General features: G+C 45.9%; 1 protein-coding gene across 4 annotated transcripts in view; it reads right to left on the bottom strand.

Moving 5' to 3' along the window:
• The window catches only part of POF1B (POF1B actin binding protein), an 82,596-nt gene that overhangs the window by 44,512 nt on the left and 15,491 nt on the right, over positions 1-22,593 (bottom strand). For all 4 annotated transcript variants that reach the window (XM_073589893.1, XM_073589895.1, XM_073589894.1 and 1 more), the window contains 3 exons: positions 21,432-21,500; positions 20,588-20,650; positions 2,939-2,998 (listed from right to left, as the gene is read on the bottom strand). In XM_073589893.1, coding sequence (XP_073445994.1) covers positions 2,939-2,998; positions 20,588-20,650; positions 21,432-21,500 — 192 coding nt within the window. The remainder of the gene's footprint in view (positions 1-2,938; positions 2,999-20,587; positions 20,651-21,431; positions 21,501-22,593) is intronic.

Genomic DNA, 22,593 nt, shown 5'->3' with positions numbered 1-22,593 from the left:
AGGTTACAAAAGAATTTTTGCAGTACTCAAGGTTCCCAAGAGCACAGTGGCCTCCATAATCCTTAAATGGAAGAAGTTTGAGACCTCCAGAAGACTTCCTACACCTGGCTGTCCAGCCAAACTGAGCAATCGAGGGAGAAGAGCCTTGGTGAGGGAGGTAAAGATGAACCCCAAGATCACTGTGGCTGAGCTCCACAGATGTAGTACGAAGATGGGAGAAAGTTCCACAAAGTCAACTATCACTGCAGCCCTCCACCAGTCAGGCCTTTATGGCAGAGTGGCCCAGCAGAAGCCTCTCCTCAGTGCAAGACATATGAAAGCCCGCATAGAGTTTGCTAGAAAACACATGAAGGACTCCCAGACTATGAGAAATAAGATTCTCTGGTCTGATGAGACAAAGATAGAACTTTTTGGTGATAATTCTAAGCGGTATGTGTGGAGAAAACCACATACAAAATAGGGTTGCACTCTATCATGCTAAAGCATGTCAATGTGGAATATATGAAATTTGAATAGAGTATTAGGAAAAAAAATATGAGATGCTTAGCATATAACTTGGCCAAATTATATCTGCCCATCAACCATCGTCAAGATGGCCTCAAAGTCTGATGGGTACCTACACTGTGTGACGATGGTTGATGGGCAGATATAATTTGGCCAAGTTATATGCTAAGCATCTCATATTTTTTTCCTAATACTCCATAGCCGTATTGCTATTCAAATTTCATATATTCCACATTGATACGCTTTAGCATGATAGAGTGCAACCTTATTTTGTAAATGGAGGTAGCTCCTCCTGGTATGCACCTATTCACACTAGTCTGGATGTGCCAGTCAGTTTTTTGTCTTATGGAGAAAACCAGGCACTGCTCATCACCTGCCCAATACAATCCCAACACTGAAACATGGTGGTGGCAGTATCATGCTATGGGGGTGTTTTTCAGCTGCAGGGACAGGAAGACTGGTTGCAATTGAAGGAAACATGAATGCGGTCAAGTACAGAGATATCCTGGATGAAAACCTCTTCCAGAGTGCTCTGGACCTCAGACTTGGCCGAAGGTTCACCTTCCAACAAGACAATGACCCTAAGCACACAGCTAAAATAACAAAGGAGTGGCTTCAGAACAACTCTGTGACCATTCTTGACTGGCCCAGCCAGAGCCCTGACCTAAACCTAATTGAGCATCTCTGGAATGACCTGAAAATTACTTTCCACCAACGTTCACCATCCAACCTGATGGATCTGGAGAGGATCTGCAAGGAAGAATGGCAGAGGATCCCCAAAGCCAGGTGTGAAAAACTTGTTGCATCATTCCCAAGTAGACTCATGCTGTACTAGCTCAAAAGGCTGCTTCTACTCAATACTGAGCAAAGGGTCTGAATACTTATGACAATGGGATATTTCAGTCTCTTATTTAATTAATTTGCAAAATTTCTACATTTCTTGGGGGTTTTTCCAGCAAGATGGGGTGCTGAGTGTACATTAACGAGAAAAAAAAAATGAACTTTTTGAATTTACCAAATGGCTGCAATGAAACAAAGAGTGAAAAACGTAAAGGGGTCGGAATACTTTCCGTATCCATTATAGGAGTAGTATTATAGTAGATATATTTTTGTACATAGGGGACAGTATTATAGCACCGTGTATACTTGTGTAAAAGCCGACCCCCCCTAATTTTGCCACAGAAAACTGGGAAAACTTATTGACTCATGTACTGTATAAGCCGAGGGTGGTGCTGCACAAGGGTTAATGGTGGTCCAAGAAGATGCTCCATAGATAAATACACCTCATAAAATGCTGCATAAGGGTTAATGGTGGCCCAAGATGCTCCATAGATAACCCCCCCCCTTATGCTGCTGCACAAGGGTTAATGCTGCCCCATAAGATGCTCTACAAATACCCCCCATGCTGCAATAAAAAAAAAAAAAAAAAAAAAAGACATACTCACCTCTCAGTCGCTGGGGGCCAGGTGCCGGTGTCCTGAGCAGGCGGTGACAGGTTCTGATGTCACCGCTGGCTCAGGCCCCCCGACACTGGCGATATTTACCAGTCCTCGTTCCATAGCCGTCCACCGCTCTGTCTCCAGAGTCTCTGCAGTGACGTTCAGCAGACGGCGCGCACTGACTACGTCATCGCGCCCTCTGCTGAACTTCACAGCAGGAGGACCCAGAGACACAGCGGTGCACGGTGATGGAACGGGGACAGGTGAATTTTGCTCTGCCCCCTGTCATACTCAACCCCTCCTGGCGCACGGTCTCCTCTGCAGCCCCTGCTTCTCCCTTGGTCCTCCTCTTCCTGCTTTCAGCAGTCACGTGGTACCGCTCATTAAACTCATGAATATGCGCATATTCATGAGTTTAATGAGCAGTACCACGTGACCGCTGAACACAGGCGCAGAAAACCTACGGAGAAGCGGGGGGGCTGCAGAGACGTGCCATGAGGGGGTGAGTATGATCTCTGACACCCCCGCTCCCCCTCTCCCGCCGACCCCCGGTATATGACTTGCGTATAAGCCGAGAGGGGGACTTTCAGCCCAAAAAAGTGGGCAGAAAATCTCTGCTTCTACGCGAGTATATACGGTAGTTATATTCTTCTACATAGGATCAGTATAACATGGCTGAGTGCTATCCATACGTTATCGGATAGCATTTGACCCAGCTATGGGGCAGTGTGGATAAGGAATTATTTTCTCATGCCGAATCAGATTGCTCGCACTCTGGCCTTATACAGAGCGACAATTTCTACTGGGACCTTCTAGGCCATTTCTATAAAACACTCATCACCTACTTAAATCGGATGCAGCAACACAATGTTTCTAATCCTCCAAGCACAAAATCAGTAACGTTGGTAAGTTTCAGTGACAATTATTCTACGTGATCTCAGTTTAGTCAGTGACACAACCCTTCCCCCAACTACATAAATAATTCAGTCACTCACCTGCTCCGGATTCTGCACTATGTATCTTCGCACTGTCTCATGGGGATATGTCTGTATCTCCTGAAAGCAGGGGTAAAAATATGATTAACTACAAAGTATCCATTATACAGACACAAAACTACAGATCCCTAACAACAGATAGTGATATAATGAGTGAGCAGTATTATAGTAGTTATATTCTTCTACATTGGGGGCAGTATTATACAGTTGTGCTCAAAAGTTTACATACACCAGCAGAATTTTTGCTTTCTTGCCTTTTTTTCAGAGACTATGAATGATAACATCGAAACTTTTTCTCCACTCATGGCTAGTGGTTGAGTGAAGCCATTTATTGTCAAACTACTGTGTTTTCTCTTTTTAAATCATAAGGACAACCCGAAACATCTAAATGACCTTGATCAATAGTTCACATAACCCATTTCTTAATACCATGTATTGCCCCCTCTAACATCAATGACAGCTTGGAGTCTTTTGTGGTAGTTGTGGATGAGGTTCTTTATTTTCTCAGATGGTAAAGCTGCCCACTCTTCTTGGCAAAAAGCCTCCAGTTCCTGTAAATTCCTGGGCTGTCCAGCATCAACTGCGCGCTTGAGATCTCCCCAGTGTGGCTCAATGATATTGAGGTCAGGAGACTGAGATGGCCACTCCAGAACCTTCACTTTGTTCTGCTGTAGCCAATGACAGGTCAACTTGGACTTGTGTTTTGGATCGTTGTCATGTTGGAACGTCCAAGTACTTCCCATGCACAGTTTCTGGGCTGATGATTGCAAATTTGCCTTCAGTATATGCTGATAATGTGCTGCATTCATATCCCTTCAACTTTGACCAAATTTCCTGTGCCTCTGTAGCTCACACATTCTGAAAACATCAGTGATCCACCTCTGTGCTTTACAGTAGGAATGGTGTTCCTTTCATCATAGGCCTAGTTGACCTCTCTCCAAATGTAACGTTTATGGTTGTGGCCAAGATGTTCAATTTTGGTCTCATCACTCCAAATTACATTGTAACAGAAGTTTTCAGTTTTGTCTCTGTGTGGTTTTGTGTATTGTAGGCAAGATACTTTGTGGCATTTGTGCAGTAATGGCTTTCTTCTGGTGACTCAACCATGCAGCCCATTTTTCTTCACGTACCTCCTTATTGGGCATCTTGAAACAGCCATACCGCTAGTTTTCAAAGAGTCCAGTTCAGCTGCTGTTATTTGTGGGTTTTTCTTTGCATCCCGAACAATTTTCCTGGCAGTTGTGGATGAAATATTTGTTGGTCTACCTGACCATGGTTTTGTTTTTTACAGAGCCCCTGATTTTCCATTTGTTAATCACAGTTTGAAAGCTGCTGACTGGCATTATCAATTCCTTGGATATCTTTTTGTATCCCTTTCCTGCTTTATACAGTTCAGCTACCTCTTCCCATAGATCCATTGACAATTCTTTTGCTTTCCCCATGACTCACAGTCCAGAAATGTCAGTGGCTGGATGAAAGATGCAAGAGTCTGTCTGGATGCCAGAAACTCAATGAGCTTTTATGCAAACAGGTCACAGGTCTGTGACCTTTACTAGCCATTCAAACCCATTTGTCAACTTCTGTGCATGTTCTCAGGCCAAAATCAGCAATGTATGTGAACTTTTGATCAGGATCATTTGGATGTTTTGAGTTGTCATCATGATTTAAACAGAGAAAACAGTAGTTTGACAATAAATGGCTTCACCCAACCACTAACCATGAATGGAAAAAAAGTTTTGGTGTTATCATTCATATTCTCTGAAAAAAGGCCAAGAAAGCAAAAATTCTGCTGGGGTATGTAAACTTTTTAGCACAACTGTAGTAGTTATATTCCTGTATATAGGGACAGTATTATAGTAGTTATATTCTTGTACATAGGGGGCAGTATTATAGTAGTTATATTCTTGTACATAGGAGCAGTATTATAGTAGATACAATGAGTACGGAAAGTATTCAGACCCCTTCACATTTTTCACTTTGTTTCATTGCAGTCAATTGGTAAACTCAAAAAAGTTCTTTTTTTTTCTCATTAATGTACACTCTGCATCCCATCTTGACTGGGAAAAAAACAAATGTAGAAATTTTTGCAAATTTATTAAAAAGGAAAAACTGAAATATCACATGGTCATAAGTATTCAGACCCTTTACTCAGTATTGAGTAGAAGCACCCTTTTGAGCTAGTACAGACATGAGTCTTCTTGGGAATGATGCAACAAGTTTTTCACACCTGGATTTGGGGATCCTCTAATTCTTCCTTGCAGATCCTCTCCAGTTGTGTCAGGTTGGATGGTGAACGTTAGTGGACAGCCATTTTCAGGTCTCTCCAGAGATGCTCAATTGGGTTTAGGTCAGGGCTCTGGCTGGGCCAGTCAAGAATGGTCACAGAGTTGTTCTGAAGCCACTCCTACAGGATATCTCTGTACTTGGCCACATTCACATTTCCTTCAATTGCAACCAGTCGTCCTGTCCCTGCAGATGAAAAACACCCCAACAGCATGATGCTGCTACCACCATGTTTCACTGTTGGGATTGTATTGGGCAGGTGGTGAGCAGTGCCTGGTTTTCTTCACACATACCGCTTATAATTATCACCGTCTCATCAGACCAGATAATCTTATTTCTCATAGTCTGGGAGTCCTTCATGTGTTTTCTAGCAAATTCTATGCGGGCTTTCATATGTCTGGCACTGAGGAGAGGCTTCAGTCAGGCCAGACTGGTGAAGGGCTGCAGTGATAGTTGACTTGTGGAACTTTCTCCCATCTCCCTACTGCATCTGTGGAGCTCAGCCACAGTGTTCTTTACCTCTCTTACCAAGGCTCTTCTCCCCCAATTGCTCAGTTTGGCTGGATGGCCAGGTCTAGGAAGACTTCTGGTGGTCCCAAACTTCTTCCATTTAAAGATTATGGAGGTCACTGTGCTTAGGAACTTGAGTACTGCAGAAATTCTTTTGTAACCTTGGCCAGATCTGTGCCTTGCCACAATTCTGTCTCTGAGCTCCTTGGCCAGTTCCTTTGACCTCATGAGTCTCATTTGGCCTGACTTGCACTGTGAGCTGTGAGGTCTTATATAGACAGGTGTGTGCCTTTACAAATCAAGTCCTATCAGATTAATTAAAACACAGCTGGACTCTAATGAAGGAGTAGAACCATCCCAAGGAGGATCACAAGGAAATGGACAGCATGTGAATTAAATATGAGTGTGAGCAAAGGGTCTGAATACTTATGACCACCGGATTTCAGTTTTTCTTTTTTAATAAATTTGAAAAAAAAATTATACATTTTTGTTTTTTTTCAGTCAATATGGGGTGCAGAGTGTACATTAATGAGAAAAAATTACTTTTTTAATTTAATGGATGCAATGAAACAAAGAGTGAAACATTTAAAAGGGGAGTGAGTACTTTCCGTACCCACTGTATATTCTTGTACATAGTGACATTATTATAGTAGTTATATTCTTGTACATAGGGGGCAGTATTATAGTAGTTATATTCTTGTACATAGGAGCAGTATTATAGTAGCTATATTCTTGTACATAGGGGCAGTATTATAGTACTTATATTCTTGTACATAGGGGCATTATTATAGTACTTATATTCTTGTACATAGGGGGCAGTATTACAGTAGTTATATTCCTGTACATAGGGGCAGTATTATAGTAGTTATATTCTTGTACATAGGAGCAGTATTATAGTAGTTATATTCTTATACATAGGAGCAGTATTATAGCAGTTATATTCTTATACATAGAGGGCAGTATTATAGTAGTTATACTCTTATACATAGGAGCAGTATTATAGTAGTTATATTCTTGTATATAGTGGCAGTATTATAGTACTTATATTCTTGTACATAGCAGGCAGTATTACAGCACTTTCATTTTCTAGAGCAGGCGTCACTTTCTCTCTCTACCAGGCCCTTATATAAAGATATTGAGCACATCGCTTTTCTTCCAGCATAAAGCAGATGAGAGGTGGAGACATTACAGTAAGGTGATAAAATGCTGAATATTTTGCTGCGCAGGGTTCTTAATTAGTATATGTCCAGCTCCTGGAATCTTTCTGTCTGAGATAATCAGGTTGGTGTTTATAGAAACATGGAGATTAGTGAAATTCCTGGTTACATTGTGACTAGTGCTGTAACCTTCAGGACATGCAGTTGTGATGTTACATTGTGTCACATTCTTTATCTCCTGTTTGATGGAGGAAAGTATTGCAGTAATCAGGATTCTTCATTAATAGTTGAGAAGCTGTGATTAGAGTTGAGCGAAACGGGTCGAAAAATTTCAAAAGTCGCCGACTTTTGGCAAAGTTGGGTTTCATGAAACGAAACCCGACCCTAGGATGAGGTCGGCCACGAGGTCGGCGACTTACGCGCCAAAGTCGCGTTTCAAAAGTTTGTTTTGCGCTCTTTCAGCCAATCAGGATCCACGGACACTGTGGGCAACGTGATGACATAGGCAGGGGTCACCACCATCTTTCAGAAGGGCATGCAAGTGATTGGCTTGCTTTGGTGGGCGTCACAGGGGTTATAAAAGGGCGTGCACGCCGACCGCCATCTTACTTCTGCCGATCTTAGCATAGGGAGAGGTTGCTGCTGCTGATTCTGTAGGGAGAGCGTTAGGCAGGGAAGAAGAAAAAAAAAAAACTGCTTCTGCTGCTAGCGATTTTGCCTGTACAACACACCAGTCACTGTGTGTGCAGTGCAAGGGGAGGCTATATTGTGGTGGATCAGCGGTGTTGGTTGTTAGGCTGCCTTCTAAGGCTTCCTGACAGCTGCATTGCTGTTTCCCCACTGCTCTGCAAACTGCTTTTTTAAAAGCAATCCCAATTTTTTTTTTTGTCCTGCTGAGGTACTGAGCGTGCATTTTTTCACACCATACAGCGGTGTACGCTCCTCACACAGTACCGTGTAACGGCTGTTATCACAGCCACAGTGAAGCTGTGTGTCACTCTGTGAGGACATGTTCCGTTCTTACAGACCTGCACCTACTAGTTTTGTCTAGCTTTCAGTTAAATATATTTGCTATTTGATCACATTCAAAACTATAGAGAGACAGCGTGTGTCAGTCCGTATACTTGAAAAACACGGAGCTTGACAATTTTACGTACACCGGACAGCCGTGTACGTGCACGCTCCTCTCAGTACCGTGTAACGGCTGTTATCACGGCCACAGTGAAGCTGTGTGTCACTGTGGAAGGATAAGTGGAGGACTTGTTCCGTTCTTACAGACCTACACTCTAGGGAGATTCCTATTCTGCCCAATTCTACATACACCTTGTAGTTTGTGATACACTAGCCAATTTCTGCCTGTGACATAGCGCTCTGATATTCAGTGGGCCTCACACAATCCAAAAGTGTCCAGTGTCCACTAGTGTGTGCAGAAATTCAAAATCTCCCTTATCCTGTAGTCACTTTTTTCACACCTGTGCCATCGAGCCTGTGACATAGCGCTCTGATATTCAGTGGGCCTCACACAATCCAAAAGTGTCCAGTGTCCACAAGTGTGTGCAGAAATTCAAAATCTCCCCTGTCCTATTGACACCTTGTACCTTGTTTTACATTACTATATAGTTTGTTGGATTTTGTCTACATTTCTACAAAAAATGAGGAAGGCTGGTGGAAGAGGCCATGGAATTGGGCGGGGGTTGGCAGCTGGTAATGATGGTGTTGGTGGTGGATCTGATGGTAGTGGCAAGAGCAAAATAGGACCGAATGCAGGAGGTGTTGAGCCTGCATCATCGTCTGGCTCCATAAGGCTTCGAAGGCTTAGTTTTCTAGGAGTTGGCAAACCGCTTTTAAAGCCAGAGCATCAGGAAAAAGTTTTGTCTTACATTGCTGACTCAGCCTCCAGCTCTATCGCCTCCTCTTCTGAAGTTGTAAAAAGTAAAAGCACTGAGTCGTCATTGGAGGCTCATGTTCATGAACCACACCTTTCCTTGTGTCCTTCACCCCAACCAAGATTGAAGGATGACGCAGGCCATACTACTGATTACTCCATGGAGCTGTTTTCACATACCATGCCTGGATTATCAAGTGAAATGGTGAATTACCCAGGCCAAGATGAATCTGACATGGAGTGCACTGATGCACAGCCGCTGATGGATGATTCTGCTGGTATATTCACTCAGAGCACTACATTGTCCTCGCAGTGTACAGAGCCAGATTCTGACCCTGATGAGACTCAGGTGCCCCTTCCCGCACTCTATACCACCAAACACGGTGACACAGAGGAAGGTGCACATGACATTGAAGAGGAGGTGATGGATGACCCAGTTGTTGACCCAGATTGGCATCCATTGGGGGAAGAGGGTGCTGCTTCCAATAGCTCAGATGAGGAGCATCCACAGCAGACATCGACATCGCAACAGCTGTTATCTGGCAGGCCCAGAGCACTCCAAAGACAGGTTCCAAAAATCAAAAGAGTTGCTGGACAGCTTGTCCAGTGGGTCAAAAGATCACAGCGTGCTAGGCCGCAAAATGTCTGCCAAAGTAGGAAGAGTGCAGTGTGGCACTTTTTTGAACAAAATCCTCATGATCAGGCCAAGGTTATCTGTAAGAAGTGCGCAAAGACCTTTAGCCGAGGGAAAAATCTGAAAAATTTGAATACCAGTTGCATGCTTAGACATTTAACCACCATGCACTTGCAAGCGTGGACACAACACCAAACCTCAAGTGCCACATGTGCAACTGATCACAAAGAAGGTAGTCAGCAACGCTACATTGTTTCCCCCACTGTAAGCCCACCGGTTAGCACAGCAGCAAATGTTGAGGTGTCGTTGCAAGGCCACAGCAGTCAGGGAATCCCACTGTTATATCAACGAAATACTGAATCTAGGCCATCAGAAAGAACACCAACTCCATCACCATCATCAACCCTCTCTCAGTCCGCCCTGTCCACCGCTACTTCCACCATATGCAGCTCTCAAGTCCAGCTCACCCTCCCAGACACTATGAGTAGGTCAAGAAAGTACTCAGTCTCTCATCCGCGTACACTGGGTTTGAACGCCCACATTACCAAACTAATCTCGTTTGAGATGATGCCCTATCGGTTGGTGGAAAGCGCAGCTTTCCGCGAACTCATGGCCTATGCAGTACCACGCTATGACCTACCCAGTCGCCACTTCTTCTCTCGCAAAGCCATCCCAGCCCTCCACCATCATGTAAAAGACCGCATTGTCCATGCACTCAAGCAGTCAGTGAGTGGAAAGGTGCACCTCACAACTGATGCATGGTCCAGTCGGCATGGCCAGGGCCGTTACGTGTCCATCACTGCGCACTGGGTTAATGTGGTGGTTGCAGGGTCCACAAGGGACAGCGGTGGTGGGACAGTGCTGCCTAGCCCACGGTATAGGAAACAGTTGGCTGTAGGCGTTCGACCCTCCTCCTCCTCCTCCAGAAGCGAAAGCTCGTCCACAGAGCGCAGTCGTACGAGCACTCCATCTGCAGCTGCCACTGTTGCACACGAGGTGTCCCCCTATCGAGCAGCTAGTGGAAAGCGTCACCAGGCTGTGTTGCAGATGATGTGTTTGGGCGACAGACACACCGCCGAGGTGCTGGCCGAGTACTTGAAGCGACAAACTGAGTCATGGCTGGGCAGTGTACATCTTGAGGCAGGCAAGGTAGTTAGTGATAACGGCCGTAATTTTGTGGCAGCCATAGCCCTTTCAAAACTCAGCCACATACCTTGCTTGGCTCACACCTTGAACCTGGTGGTGCAGTGCTTCCTCAAAAATTATCCGGAGTTAACAGCCCTGCTCCAGAAGGTGCGAAGACTGTGCGCGCACATCCGCCAGTCGCCTGTACACTCAGTTCGTATGCAGAAGCTGCAGCGATTGCTCCACCTTCCCAACCACCGCCTCATTATCGACATTGCAACAAGGTGGAACTCCACCCTGCACATGGTGGAGCGGCTGTGCGAGCAGAGGCAGGCCATAATGCATTTGTGGGAGGATACACGGCCAGGCACTTTGAGAGCAGACATGGAGTTGACAGGTGTGCAGTGGTCGAAGCTGAAAGACCTCTGTAAAGTCCTTCAGTGTTTTGAGGAATGCACACGGCTGGTAAGCGCAGACTACGCCAGCCTAAGCATGAGCATCCCACTTATGCGTCTGCTCATGCAAACTTTGACGCACCTTAAGGAGCAGGCGTCTGCAGCCAATGTTGACGAGGAGGAAGAGGTGGAGGGAATCCTTGATGACATTCAGCCATTGTCTGCTCAGGGACCTCTCCTGGACGAGGTGGAGGAGGAGGAGGAGGAGGAGGAGGAGGATGATGATGATGGGGATGATTACTTAGGGGAGGAGGATGCATCTCGTGGAGCAAGTGAAAATGTTGGAGTGGCAAGGTCTGGTACAGGGTTTGTGCGTGACTGGAGGGATGTGGATTTGCCAGAAAGTGCTCCTCCAACCAGCACTCGCAGTGCATCATTGACACCGGGAACATTGCCCCACATGTCAGATTATGCCTTGCAGATCCTAAAAAGGGACTCCCGCATTACCAAAATGATGAACGATGACGACTACTGGTTGGCCAGCATCCTGGATCCACGCTATAAATGCAAATTACAAAACATCATGCCACAGGAGAACCTTGACCTAATATTGGCTAATAAACAAGCAACTCTGGTAAATCGGTTGCTTGAGGCATTCCCAGCACACAGCAGCGGTGATGGTTCTCACACGAGCCGTACGGGCCGGGGGCAGAGGTGTTCATGGTGCACACAGCATAAGTGGCGTTGGAGACAGGGGTTTCATGACAATGTTGTGGACTGATTTTTCAAGTACCGCTCACAAAACTGGTAATACTGCATCGATGGAAAGTGACAGGAGACAGCAGTTGTCAACTATGGTTACAAACTACTTTTCCTCCCATATCGATGTTCTCCCACACAGGTCATTCCCCTTTGACTATTGGGCCGCTGAACTGGACACCTGGCCTGAATTGGCACAATATGCCTTACAGGAGCTCGCTTGCCCAGCTGCAAGTGTGCTATCGGAAAGAGTCTTCAGTGCAGCTAGATTAATCCTGACAGAAAAATGGACCCGTCTGTCAACCCAAAATGTGGATGATCTAACCTTCATTAAAATGAACCATGCATGGGTTTCCAAGGATTTTGTCCCACCTTCCCCTGATGACACATAGGGTGACAGAAAAATGGCTTGCTTTGGTCCACCTCTTCCTGGGACTTGACCTATTTCGCCTTTTGCATCAGCTGAATGTCCAACATCAACATATGCCACTTTCTAAAACTCCCTAACTGTGCTGCCCCCCCCCCCATGGCCGGGGTCACCACCTAGCGCACGACACCGTGCGAGTGCCGTTGCCCTGGACAGGTGGGTAGACCGACTCTTGGGCGCGGGCACTGGCACAGGGTCCCTCATAGTGCAATCAAGTGTCTCTGACGGTGGTGGTGAACACCCGCCGTCAGACACACCGCCGTACTATGAGGGGCCCAGTGCCAGTACCGACGCCCACGAGTGGGCCCCCCTTGCTTGGGCAGGGCCCCAGCATTTGCAATCTTTACCTCTCCCTGCTCCTCCGCTGTGTAGTCTGGGCCGTCAAATCCATACTGTGCCTGACACCGTCTGAGCCTGCCTCCTGATGTATAGACATATTTTGAATGTGTACGCTATCCATACATGTTATCCGGGGATACGGTACCCTTTCTCACCTTTGTGCAATCACGTGCAATCCATACTGGGCCTAACACCGTCTGAGCCTGCCTCCTGATGTATAGACATATATTTTGAATGTGTACGCTATCCATACATGTTATCCGGGGATACGGTACCCTTTCTCACCTTTGTGCAATCACGTGTAATCCATACTGGGCGTGAGAACGGCTGGCGAGCTGTTGAGCAAGCTACAGCACCTGTGGTTTGCACACGTAAGTTTTTCATTTTTTCAGGAATGACGGTTAGGCCTAATTCCGGAACTGCGGTTGACCTGCACTTACTGGGAAATCATTGTTCGTGGGTAATAATTGTAATCAGTGATCCCCCATCACTAACGTTGTTCAGCGGGTTATCTGCACCTGTAAGCGACAAACGCTGGCCTTTTCAGTGTAGCGCACATGCAGCCACGGACATGTAAGGGCATGATACACCAGTTATTGGCCAATCTCATGTGCCAGAGCCTCACGTGTCCCTCTAGTAAGCCGGACTCGGACCGCGGGGCATGACGGAGTCTCGTTCGTTAACGGAATTAAGCTTGCAATGTGTGCATCTTTTCTGTAGCTGGCATGGTTGAGGTTTCCCAGGTGGAGTCGAATTTAACCGTAGGCTCCACTCCTGGTGGTGCCCTTCTGGACATTCCTTTAAGGTTCAGCTTTGCAACCATACTGCCCACGTAAAACAAACACTTTGCCTTCATGAACGCTGTTTGGATGGTCATGACTCGTGGGAATAACGCCGCCCAATCAGTTAACCTGCTAGAGAGATCCTTCGTTGCTCCCAAGCATGACATCACACTCCCTAGGAGGAAGGTAATGCCACTGTGGCGACCGTACTCCTGGGGGCGACAAGTGCACTGATGCCCAGCCACTGCTCGATGAATCTGCTGGTACATGGACCCAGACCACAATCTGACCCTGATGAAACTCAGGTTACCCTTCCCATATACAGTTCCATCTTACACGGTGACAAAGAGGAAGCTGCAGATGAAAGTGCAGGTTCGGCCCACCCGCCATCAGACACACCACCGTACTATCAGGGGCCCTGTGCCAGTGCCGTCGCCAACGAGCGGGCCCCCCCTGCTTGCTCAGGATCACAGCACTTGCAAGGTTGAAATACTGTGCAGTGAGATGGAAGATGGGGACGACGAGGAGTCCAGACTAGTACAGGGATTCCCTAGCGAGGAGACTTATTTGATTGTTTTCAATGTTGGGACAGCAATTTTTGGGGAGCACTATACTCTGGAGAATGATAGATGGGGCCCACCATACACTGGAACATTCCAAAGGTGGACATCAGACACTGGAGCAGCATTTACAGGGCCCATTATACACTAGAGCATTAGAAATGGGGCCCATTATGTTTGGAGCATTATTTGGGCCCATAAGACAGTGGAGCTTCATCCATGGGGACCAACATATACTGTAGCATTATGTGGAGCTCATCATATACTGTTTCAAACATTATATGGGACCAATGATTCTGTATGGAGAAATAGATGGGCCTCGTCATGAGATGTAAAAAGTGAAGTATTTTTCATTGTACTATACCGCTATTTCTCTGCCGTATCGGAGCATGATGAGTTGTGGTATGTGTTAAAGGGGCGCTCTTTCACCCAGGGCACATGAAAACCTGGAGCCAGCCCTACCCCCCCACAACTTTAGCCAAATAACCCCCATTTTTCAGTGCGTAACTTGTATTATGAAGTTAATTAAGGTTGACAAGCTTAAGTAAGAAGAATTGATGCTTTTGGCATTCAAATGGGCACTGTAGGTGTGTTTCCTGTCCTCCTCTCACTGCCGACTTTTATTCCCCATTGACTTACATTGGGTTTCGTGTTTCGGGACAACCCCGACTTTTCCCTATAATCAGCTGATCTTGCTCGACCCGACTTTTGGAAACTTTTGACGAAACGAAACTCGACCCTAAAAAAACAAAAGTCGCTCTACTCTAGCTGTGATACCTTGGCTCCATCTTGTTAAGCTACATTCACATGTCTAGTAATCAATCATCCATTAGAATGGATCTAGCAGTAATCTGCGAACAGAAAAATTGTGCAGACAATTTTTCTGTGCAGCTAACAAAAACAGATTTCAACTGGATCCGTTTTTATCATTGAAGTCTATGGAGAACTGATCAGCTAGTTAGCCATCAGTAATAAAAAGCGCATCTTTTCAAATTAAAGAAAACCTGTTAGATAATTAATGGATCAGTTTCCCATAGATGTCAATGTTATTAAAACAGATCCAGGTGAAATTAGTTTTTTTTTTTTTTAGTTGGACAAAAAAAAAAAAAAATTATGGTCTGCAGAACTTTTTTTCGTTAACGACTGCTACTAGACCCGTTCTAAGGCCGGTTTCACACGTCAGTGGCTCCGGTACGTGTAGTGACAGTTTCCTCATGTACCGGAGACACTGACACATGTAGACACATTAAAATGAATGTGTCTCTGCACATGTCAGCGTGTTTTCACGGACACACGGTCCGTGTGCAAAACACGGAGACATGTCAGTGTTTGTGGGAGCGCACGGTCCGCAAAAGTGCTGAACACGTGCACATGGAGAACAGTTCACACTGTCCTCAGTGTTCACGGACGGCCTCCGGGGAAGAAGCGCTACTGTAACAGCAAGCAGGAGAGAAAGAATGAATGAAAACCCAATGTGGGGTCCCCCTTTTATTTGTAACCAACCCAGCAATCACAGCTGGGGGCTGCTATTTTCAGGCTGGTAAGGGGCCATTGATTTTGCCCCCTCCAGCCTAAAAATAGCAGCCCCCAGCTGCCCAGAAAAGACGCATCTATTAGATGCGCCTATTCTGGAGCTTTGTCGGGTTCTTCCCACTTGCACTGAAATGGTGGCAAGTGGGGTTAATAAGGGGTTAATGTCACCTTGCTATTGTAAGGAGACATTAAGCCCGGGTTAGTAATGGAGAGTTGTCAAAAAGACTACTGGGGAATGAATGGAAGCAGCCGGCCATACCGCGATCCATAGCGGCTGCAGCCCAGCACATCACGTGCTTCTGATGTCACGCAGGTCCTTTGCTGATGAGCACAGCGTGACGGTCGGGCACAGCGTTCAGCACATGCAACTTTTTTCAGCCTGCATATAGCGCTTGCTGCCGTCGGCCGGGGCAGCACCGCTACCGTGACTATTGCAAGCGATAAGGAGAAAGGAATCATTTGATTATTTAATAGAGGAGTGATATCGATCCTAAAAGGACCTGTGGAACCTGTAACATGGAATCAGCGGCGGCTTCATTCAAGTCTGTAGCCGCCTACTTCACTTGTGGTAGCCTCAACCCTTACTCCTGGAGGAGGTAACTTTGATCCATGTGCAATATCTGTTACTGGGCACCTTGATTCCAGACTGAGTTCATTCCTTTTAGTTTTTTTTTGTTGTGTGGTAGTTTAACCCCTACTACAATAGGAGACAAGATCCAAAGGGATTTATATGACTAGTTTTGTGCTAACTATACTGTTTGTCCTAATTTGGTTATTCATTACTGGCTCATATACCGTATATACGCCGAGATTTTCAGCCCATTTTTTTGGGCTGAAAGTCCCCCTCTCGGCTTATACACGAGTCATATACCTGGGGGTCAGCAGGGGGGGAGGGGGTGTCACAGATCATACTCACCCGTCCTGGCACCCTCTGCAGCCCCCTCGCTGCCTTCAGCGGTCACGTGGTACCGCTCATTAAACTCATGAATATGCGCATATTCATGAGTGGTAATGAGCGGTATCACGTGACCTCTGAAGGCAGGAAGGGAGACAGTGGAGAAGCGAGGCTGCAGAGACGTTCCAGGACTGGTGAGTATAGCGATATTCACCTGTACTCGTTCCCACGCTGCTCACCGCCGTCTGCTGCTTCCTGTGTCCGTGATGTTTAGCCAGCAGGGGGTGCGGTGACGTGGTTAGTGCGCGCTGCGCCCTCTGCTGGCTGAAGAGTCACTGATAGAGGACGCACAGACAGTGGTGAGCAGCGATGGACTCCGGACAGCTGAATATCACCAGTGCCGGGTCCTGAGCAGGAGAGGTGCGTATGGCAGTTTTGTTTTTTTTTTGCAGCATAATATATGGAGCAGCATATAGGGGCATATTCCATGGGGCAGCATAATCTATGGAGCATTTTATGGGGGCATATTATTCTATGGAGCATCTTATGGGGCCATTATTAACCTTTGTGCAGCATTATATGGGGTGTATTTTGTATGGAGCATTAAATGGGGCTCCTGATTCAATATGGATATTCAAAAACATTCAACCTACTGATGTCTCAATTAATTTTACTTTTATTGGTATCTATTTTTATTTTTGAAATTCACCAGTAGCTGCTGCATTTTCCACCCTAGGCTTATACACGAGTCAGTAAGTTTTCCCAGTTTTTTGTGGCAAAATTAGGGGTGGAGGGTGTTTAGTCGGCTTATACACGAGTATATACGGTATTTGTTTTTCCATTTTAATTTTACGGTGACTCCAAGCGCAATAGTAATATTTTTTAGTTCTATTGATTTTATTCTGACACCGACGGTGACTGGTGTATTTTACATATGCTGCTGGAGACCGTGTGTATACTTGAGCGCCACTGATCGTTTGCATTATTATAAGTAAGGTATATTGTTGGTTTATTATTTTACAATTATTTACAGGAGAACGATGGCGTCGATATGGAATTAGGAGTGTCATAAAGATTTAAACACTGTGTGTGGTGTATTCTTTCATGAAAATACTTTGCTCTTATTGATATAGGAAAGATGTATATCTTTGTACCGTGTTAGCCAGTAGATTGAAAAATATTCAGGATTGAGAGTCCTCAGTAGTTGATACCATCTTTTCAGTTAGCCATTAAAAGGTAACACATTGCAAGCTTTCGAGACTACTCAGGTCTCTTCATCAGGCTAGACTAAAACAAAATCTGAAGTCACATATTTATGCACAATACAGCCTAGAAAAAATGCAATAGATAAGACAAGTGACGTGAAGCAGAACTATCAATATGGGAGAGGGAGAAACATAAATATAAACATTGGACCAGTTCATAGATAAGGAGTCTGGTTCCTTAAAACATCCAGACTCCTTATCTATGAACTGGTCCAATGTTTATATTTATGTTTCTCCCTCTCCCATATTTATAGTTCTGCTTCACGTCACTTGTCTTATCTATTGCATTTTTTCTAGGCTGTATTGTGCATAAATATGTGACTTCAGATTTTGTTTTAGTCTAGCCGGATGAAGAGACCTGAGTAATCTCGAAAGCTTGCAATGTGTTACCATCTTTTCAGTTAGCCATTAAAAGGTATCAACTACTGAGGACTCTCAATCCTGAATATTTGCTCTTATTGAGTGTGTTTATTTATACCCTTTAATAACTCTAGGATTAGTAATGGATAGGTGTCTTATTGACACCTCTCGATTACTAACCCGGGCTTAATGTCACCTTACAATAGCAAGGTGACATTAACCCCTTAATAACACCACTTGCCACCGCTACAGGACAAGTGGGAATAACCCCACAAAGCTCCAGAATAGGCGCCTTTTCTGGGCAGCAGGGGCCTGCTGTTTTTAGGCTGGGGGGGGGGGGGGGGGGGGGGGGGGGAGAGCAAGATCAATGTCCCCTTACCAGCCTGAAAATAGCAGCCCCCAGCTATGTTTTGCCAGGTTGGTTACAAATATAAGGGGGACCCCACGTCAGGTTTTTATTCATTCTTTCTCTCCTGCTCGCTGTTGCCGGCAGAGCAGGAGAGAAGAATGACAGCCGCATTCAGCACCAGCCGCCGGGGAACAGTGCTTACTGTAGCGCTTTTTCCCCCGGCGGCCGTCCGTGTGGTCCTGATGCAGCACACTTTTGCCACGCGGATGTACCACGTATCCACACGGACATCTCCGGTACCGGAATTATCTGGACGTGTGAGACCACCCTAACGGATGATTACTGGACATGTGAATGTAGCTTTACTGTACTCATATTGTTTGCTGTTCTTGTTTTGTTCCCTAACATTCCTAACTACATAAGCATGTTGCTGCCCAGAGCGGAGGTTACATTCCTTCTGGAAACTAGATATCATAATGGACTGGGGGGGGGGGAAATATTTAGAAGACAAGAAACCTATTGATTCCTTAGTAAAACTTGATGGATACGATTCTTACCATCCAACGTAACAAAGAAAATAGAATCTACAAACAAGCCGCCACGCAGAGAAGCGAAGAGTACAGTCATCTACTGTATCTAATCCCATCATGTGTCATTCTGTCTGCTGTATCTAATCCCATCATGTGTCATTCTGTCTGCTGTATCTAATCCCATCATGTGTCATCCTGTCTGCTGTATCTAATCCCATCATGTGTCATCCTGTCTGCTGTATCTAATCCCATCATGCGTCATCCTGTCTGCTTAGCTGCTGTAACTACACTGTGTCCAGAATTGTTAGCAGCTTGTTCTCAAGAAAAACAAGACAGCAAAAAAAAAAAAAAGAGATTAAACTAAGTCTGAGAAGTCTCAAAGTGTTCCCAGCCTACAGTAGACGCAGCTCCTTTGATTGTTAGATATTGGGGCAATCACAGACCAGAAATAGTTTTATTACGAATAATTGCCAGGTGCAAAACACAAGAGAAAAAATTACAGAAAAGACTGTCAAGAGATACAAGAATAAGATGTGAAGCCACCAGGAGCCATTATCCTACAGTCATATTCCAGAGCTATAAACTCCCTCACAGACACGACCTAGGTGAGGAGGATGAACCCGACCACCACTGGGCAAGACACAAGTGTAAGGTGCTCAGTGCTCAGAGACACGGCCAAGGTGAGGAGGCTGAGCCCGACCACCACTGAGCCAGACACAGAAGTGCACGGTGTGCTGTGCTCAGAGACACGGCCAAGGTGAGGAGGCTGAGCCCGACCACCACTGAGCAAGACACAGAAGTGCAAGGTTTGCAGTGCTCAGAGACTCAGCCAAGGTGAGGAGGCTGAGCCCGAGCACCACTGAGCCACGGCCAAGGTGAGAAGGCTGAGCCAGACATAGAAGTGCAAGGTGCTCAGTGACACGGCCAAGGTGGGGAGGCCGAACCCGACCACCACTGAGCCAGACACAGAAGTGCAAGGTGTGCAGTGCTCAAGACACGGCCAAGGTGGAGAGGCCGAACCCGACCACCACTGAGCCAGACACAGAAGTACAAGGACCAAATTGCGCTCTGACTTTCTTAACCTTCTGGACTGATGACAGCACTGGAGATGTGTAACAATAACATTAATATTTAAATTAACAAATTGCTTAATAATTCTGTACACGGTGTAATCGTATAATGTGATACAGTCTGCTGAGATGGGTAGCTAATCCTCTCCTGTGTGATACCGTCTGCTGAGATGTGTAGCTAATCCTCTCCTGTGCGATACCATCTGCTTAGTTGTGTACCTAAGCTTATCATGTGAGAAGCACCCTGCAGCACCCGTCATGTTATACTACTGCACCCCTCCTCTCCTGTCGGCAGGGGCTGATGGGAGTGTTACCCTAGAATTCTGCATGATCCCGACCTGCAGGAATGGGAGGTTCCTCCTCCTGCAGATAATGAGGAGTCCCCCTGGTCAGACTGGTTTCTCATGAACAATGTGCAGAATAATCTCGGCCCCAGGCATATGTCAGAGCGAAGTACAGGATGATGAACTGTCAGTCACCAACTACAACCTCCAGTATGCTCAGACGGCTGCAGGAATACAGCGGTGAGATGCATCACGTCCATTACTCCAGTTACACCCAGAGCTGTAGACATCAGGTGCTGCTTCCAGTCCATGCTCTGATGTCATTGCGCACAGCTGACATTCTATGACAACATCAGACAAAAATTACATCTCCCACAATGCAATGCTGCAGACCCCGAGCTCAAACCCTCTACCTCCCGCTCATGAATAACTGATCCCTGCGGCAGAGGCTGCTTAGGAACCTCTTGGATTCACTACAAGTCAGATTTAGGCATCACGTTTTCGTACCGGTTCAGGGTTTTGGACAATGTAGCGTCGTATCGTTCCCTGAGTATACGGAGCCTGAAGGTCCTGAAAGACAAAATATATGTTACTATGAAGCTGCTACAGTCACATTCAGCATCATAAAGGAGAACTCCACCTCGGATGGAAACAGTCAGCATGTCATCTTATAGGACGACAGTGCCATGGCTGAACAGACACTTGTCCTCCAATAGGAATGATACCTTTTATGCAGAGATCGGATGTGCAATACATGAGATATGCAAAGCAGGATGGAAATGCACTGGGGGTGTGTCAGAGCACTTAGATAGCTTCTTCCACGCCCACAGGCACTTCTGCATATGACCTCTTCACTAGATAGCTCATGACTGGCACAGTAACATTTCTGATGGCCAAAGCACTACTGCCAGATGTAACAATGAGGTGGTATTAGATGGAAACTGCTGCTGTGTCGCTAAAATGTATGCAAAGGGAAGTTCACATGTAACAAATCTAGACTAGAGACCGGATGTGCGGATATCACGCACCCAGCTCTCCCACTAACCCCCCCCCCCCCCCCATGTACTCAGCTCTCCCGCCGACCCTCCCCCCCCCCCCATGTACTCAGCTCTTCCGTCGCGCCCTCCTATGCATTCAGCTCTCCCGCCAGCCCCCCCATCTACTCAGCTCTCCCACCAGCCCCCCCCCCCCCATCTGCTCAGCTCTCACACCAGCCCCCCATCCGCTCAGCTCTCCCACCAGCCCCCCCCCCCCACCCCATCTACTCAGCTCTCCCGCCAGCCCTCCCATATACTCAGCTCTCCCGCCAGCCCCCCCTTTCAAGTAGATGGCTTCTCCTCCTGTCACTCACCTGCTCTGGGTTCTGCACGATGTATCTTCTGATCGTTCCTTGTGTGTACGGGCCGGGAGACTGCACCTCCTGCAACAGACAGATCCAGTTACCACCAGTACTGCAGCTATACATGTTCACACAACCTGAAAATACTGAAATCCAATATCAGCCACATCGACCCACGTGGGATCTCATTTAAGATAAAGGATTGGTAGTTTAATATAGAAGAGCGGATGTAGCCAACATCTCCATCCTACATCAGTGTGAACCACAACCTGGGACGGGAAGGCAGAAAGAAACATTTGTTACAATTTCATATTTATCAGCTTTATTGTCATGAAATTCTATGATTCTATGAAATAAATTGTTATAGTCAATGCACATATAGGATATAATCAGCGCTGGAGCGTAATACGAGACTGATATCAGTCACATATGATGTAATGTCTGGAGGATATATCAGTACTGGAGCGTTGTAAGAGGCTGATATCAGTCACATATGGTGTAATGTCTGGAGGTTATATCAGTACTGGAGCATTATAAGAGGCCGATATCAGTCACATATGGTGTAATGTCTGGAGGTTATATCAGTACTGGAGCATTATAAGAGGCTGATATCAGTCAAATATGGTGTAATGTCTGGAGGTTATATCAGTACTGGAGCACTATAAGAGGGGCTGATATCAGTCACATATGGTGTAATGTCTGGAGGATATATCAGTACTGGAGCGTTGTAAGAGGCTGATATCAGTCACATATGGTGTAATGTCTGGAGGTTATATCAGTACTGGAGCATTATAAGAGGCCTATATCAGTCACATATGGTGTAATGTCTGGAGGATATATCAGTACTGGAGCGTTGTAAGAGGCTGATATCAGTCACATATGGTGTAATGTCTGGAGGATATATCAGTACTGGAGCATTATAAGAGGCCGATATCAGTCACATATGGTGTAATGTCTGGAGGTTATATCAGTACTGGAGCATTATAAGAGGCTGATATCAGTCAAATATGGTGTAATGTCTGGAGGTTATATCAGTACTGGAGCACTATAAGAGGGGCTGATATCAGTCACATATGGTGTAATGTCTGGAGGATATATCAGTACTGGAGCGTTGTAAGAGGCTGATATCAGTCACATATGGTGTAATGTCTGGAGGTTATATCAGTACTGGAGC

This window comes from Dendrobates tinctorius, unplaced genomic scaffold, assembly GCF_039654945.1.
Source record: "Dendrobates tinctorius isolate UK_male_01 unplaced genomic scaffold, ASM3965494v1 ptg000114l, whole genome shotgun sequence".
Taxonomy (NCBI): domain Eukaryota; kingdom Metazoa; phylum Chordata; class Amphibia; order Anura; family Dendrobatidae; genus Dendrobates; species Dendrobates tinctorius.
The sequence above is the reverse complement of the archived record's forward strand: the minus strand, read 5'-3'. Positions and strand labels throughout refer to the sequence as shown.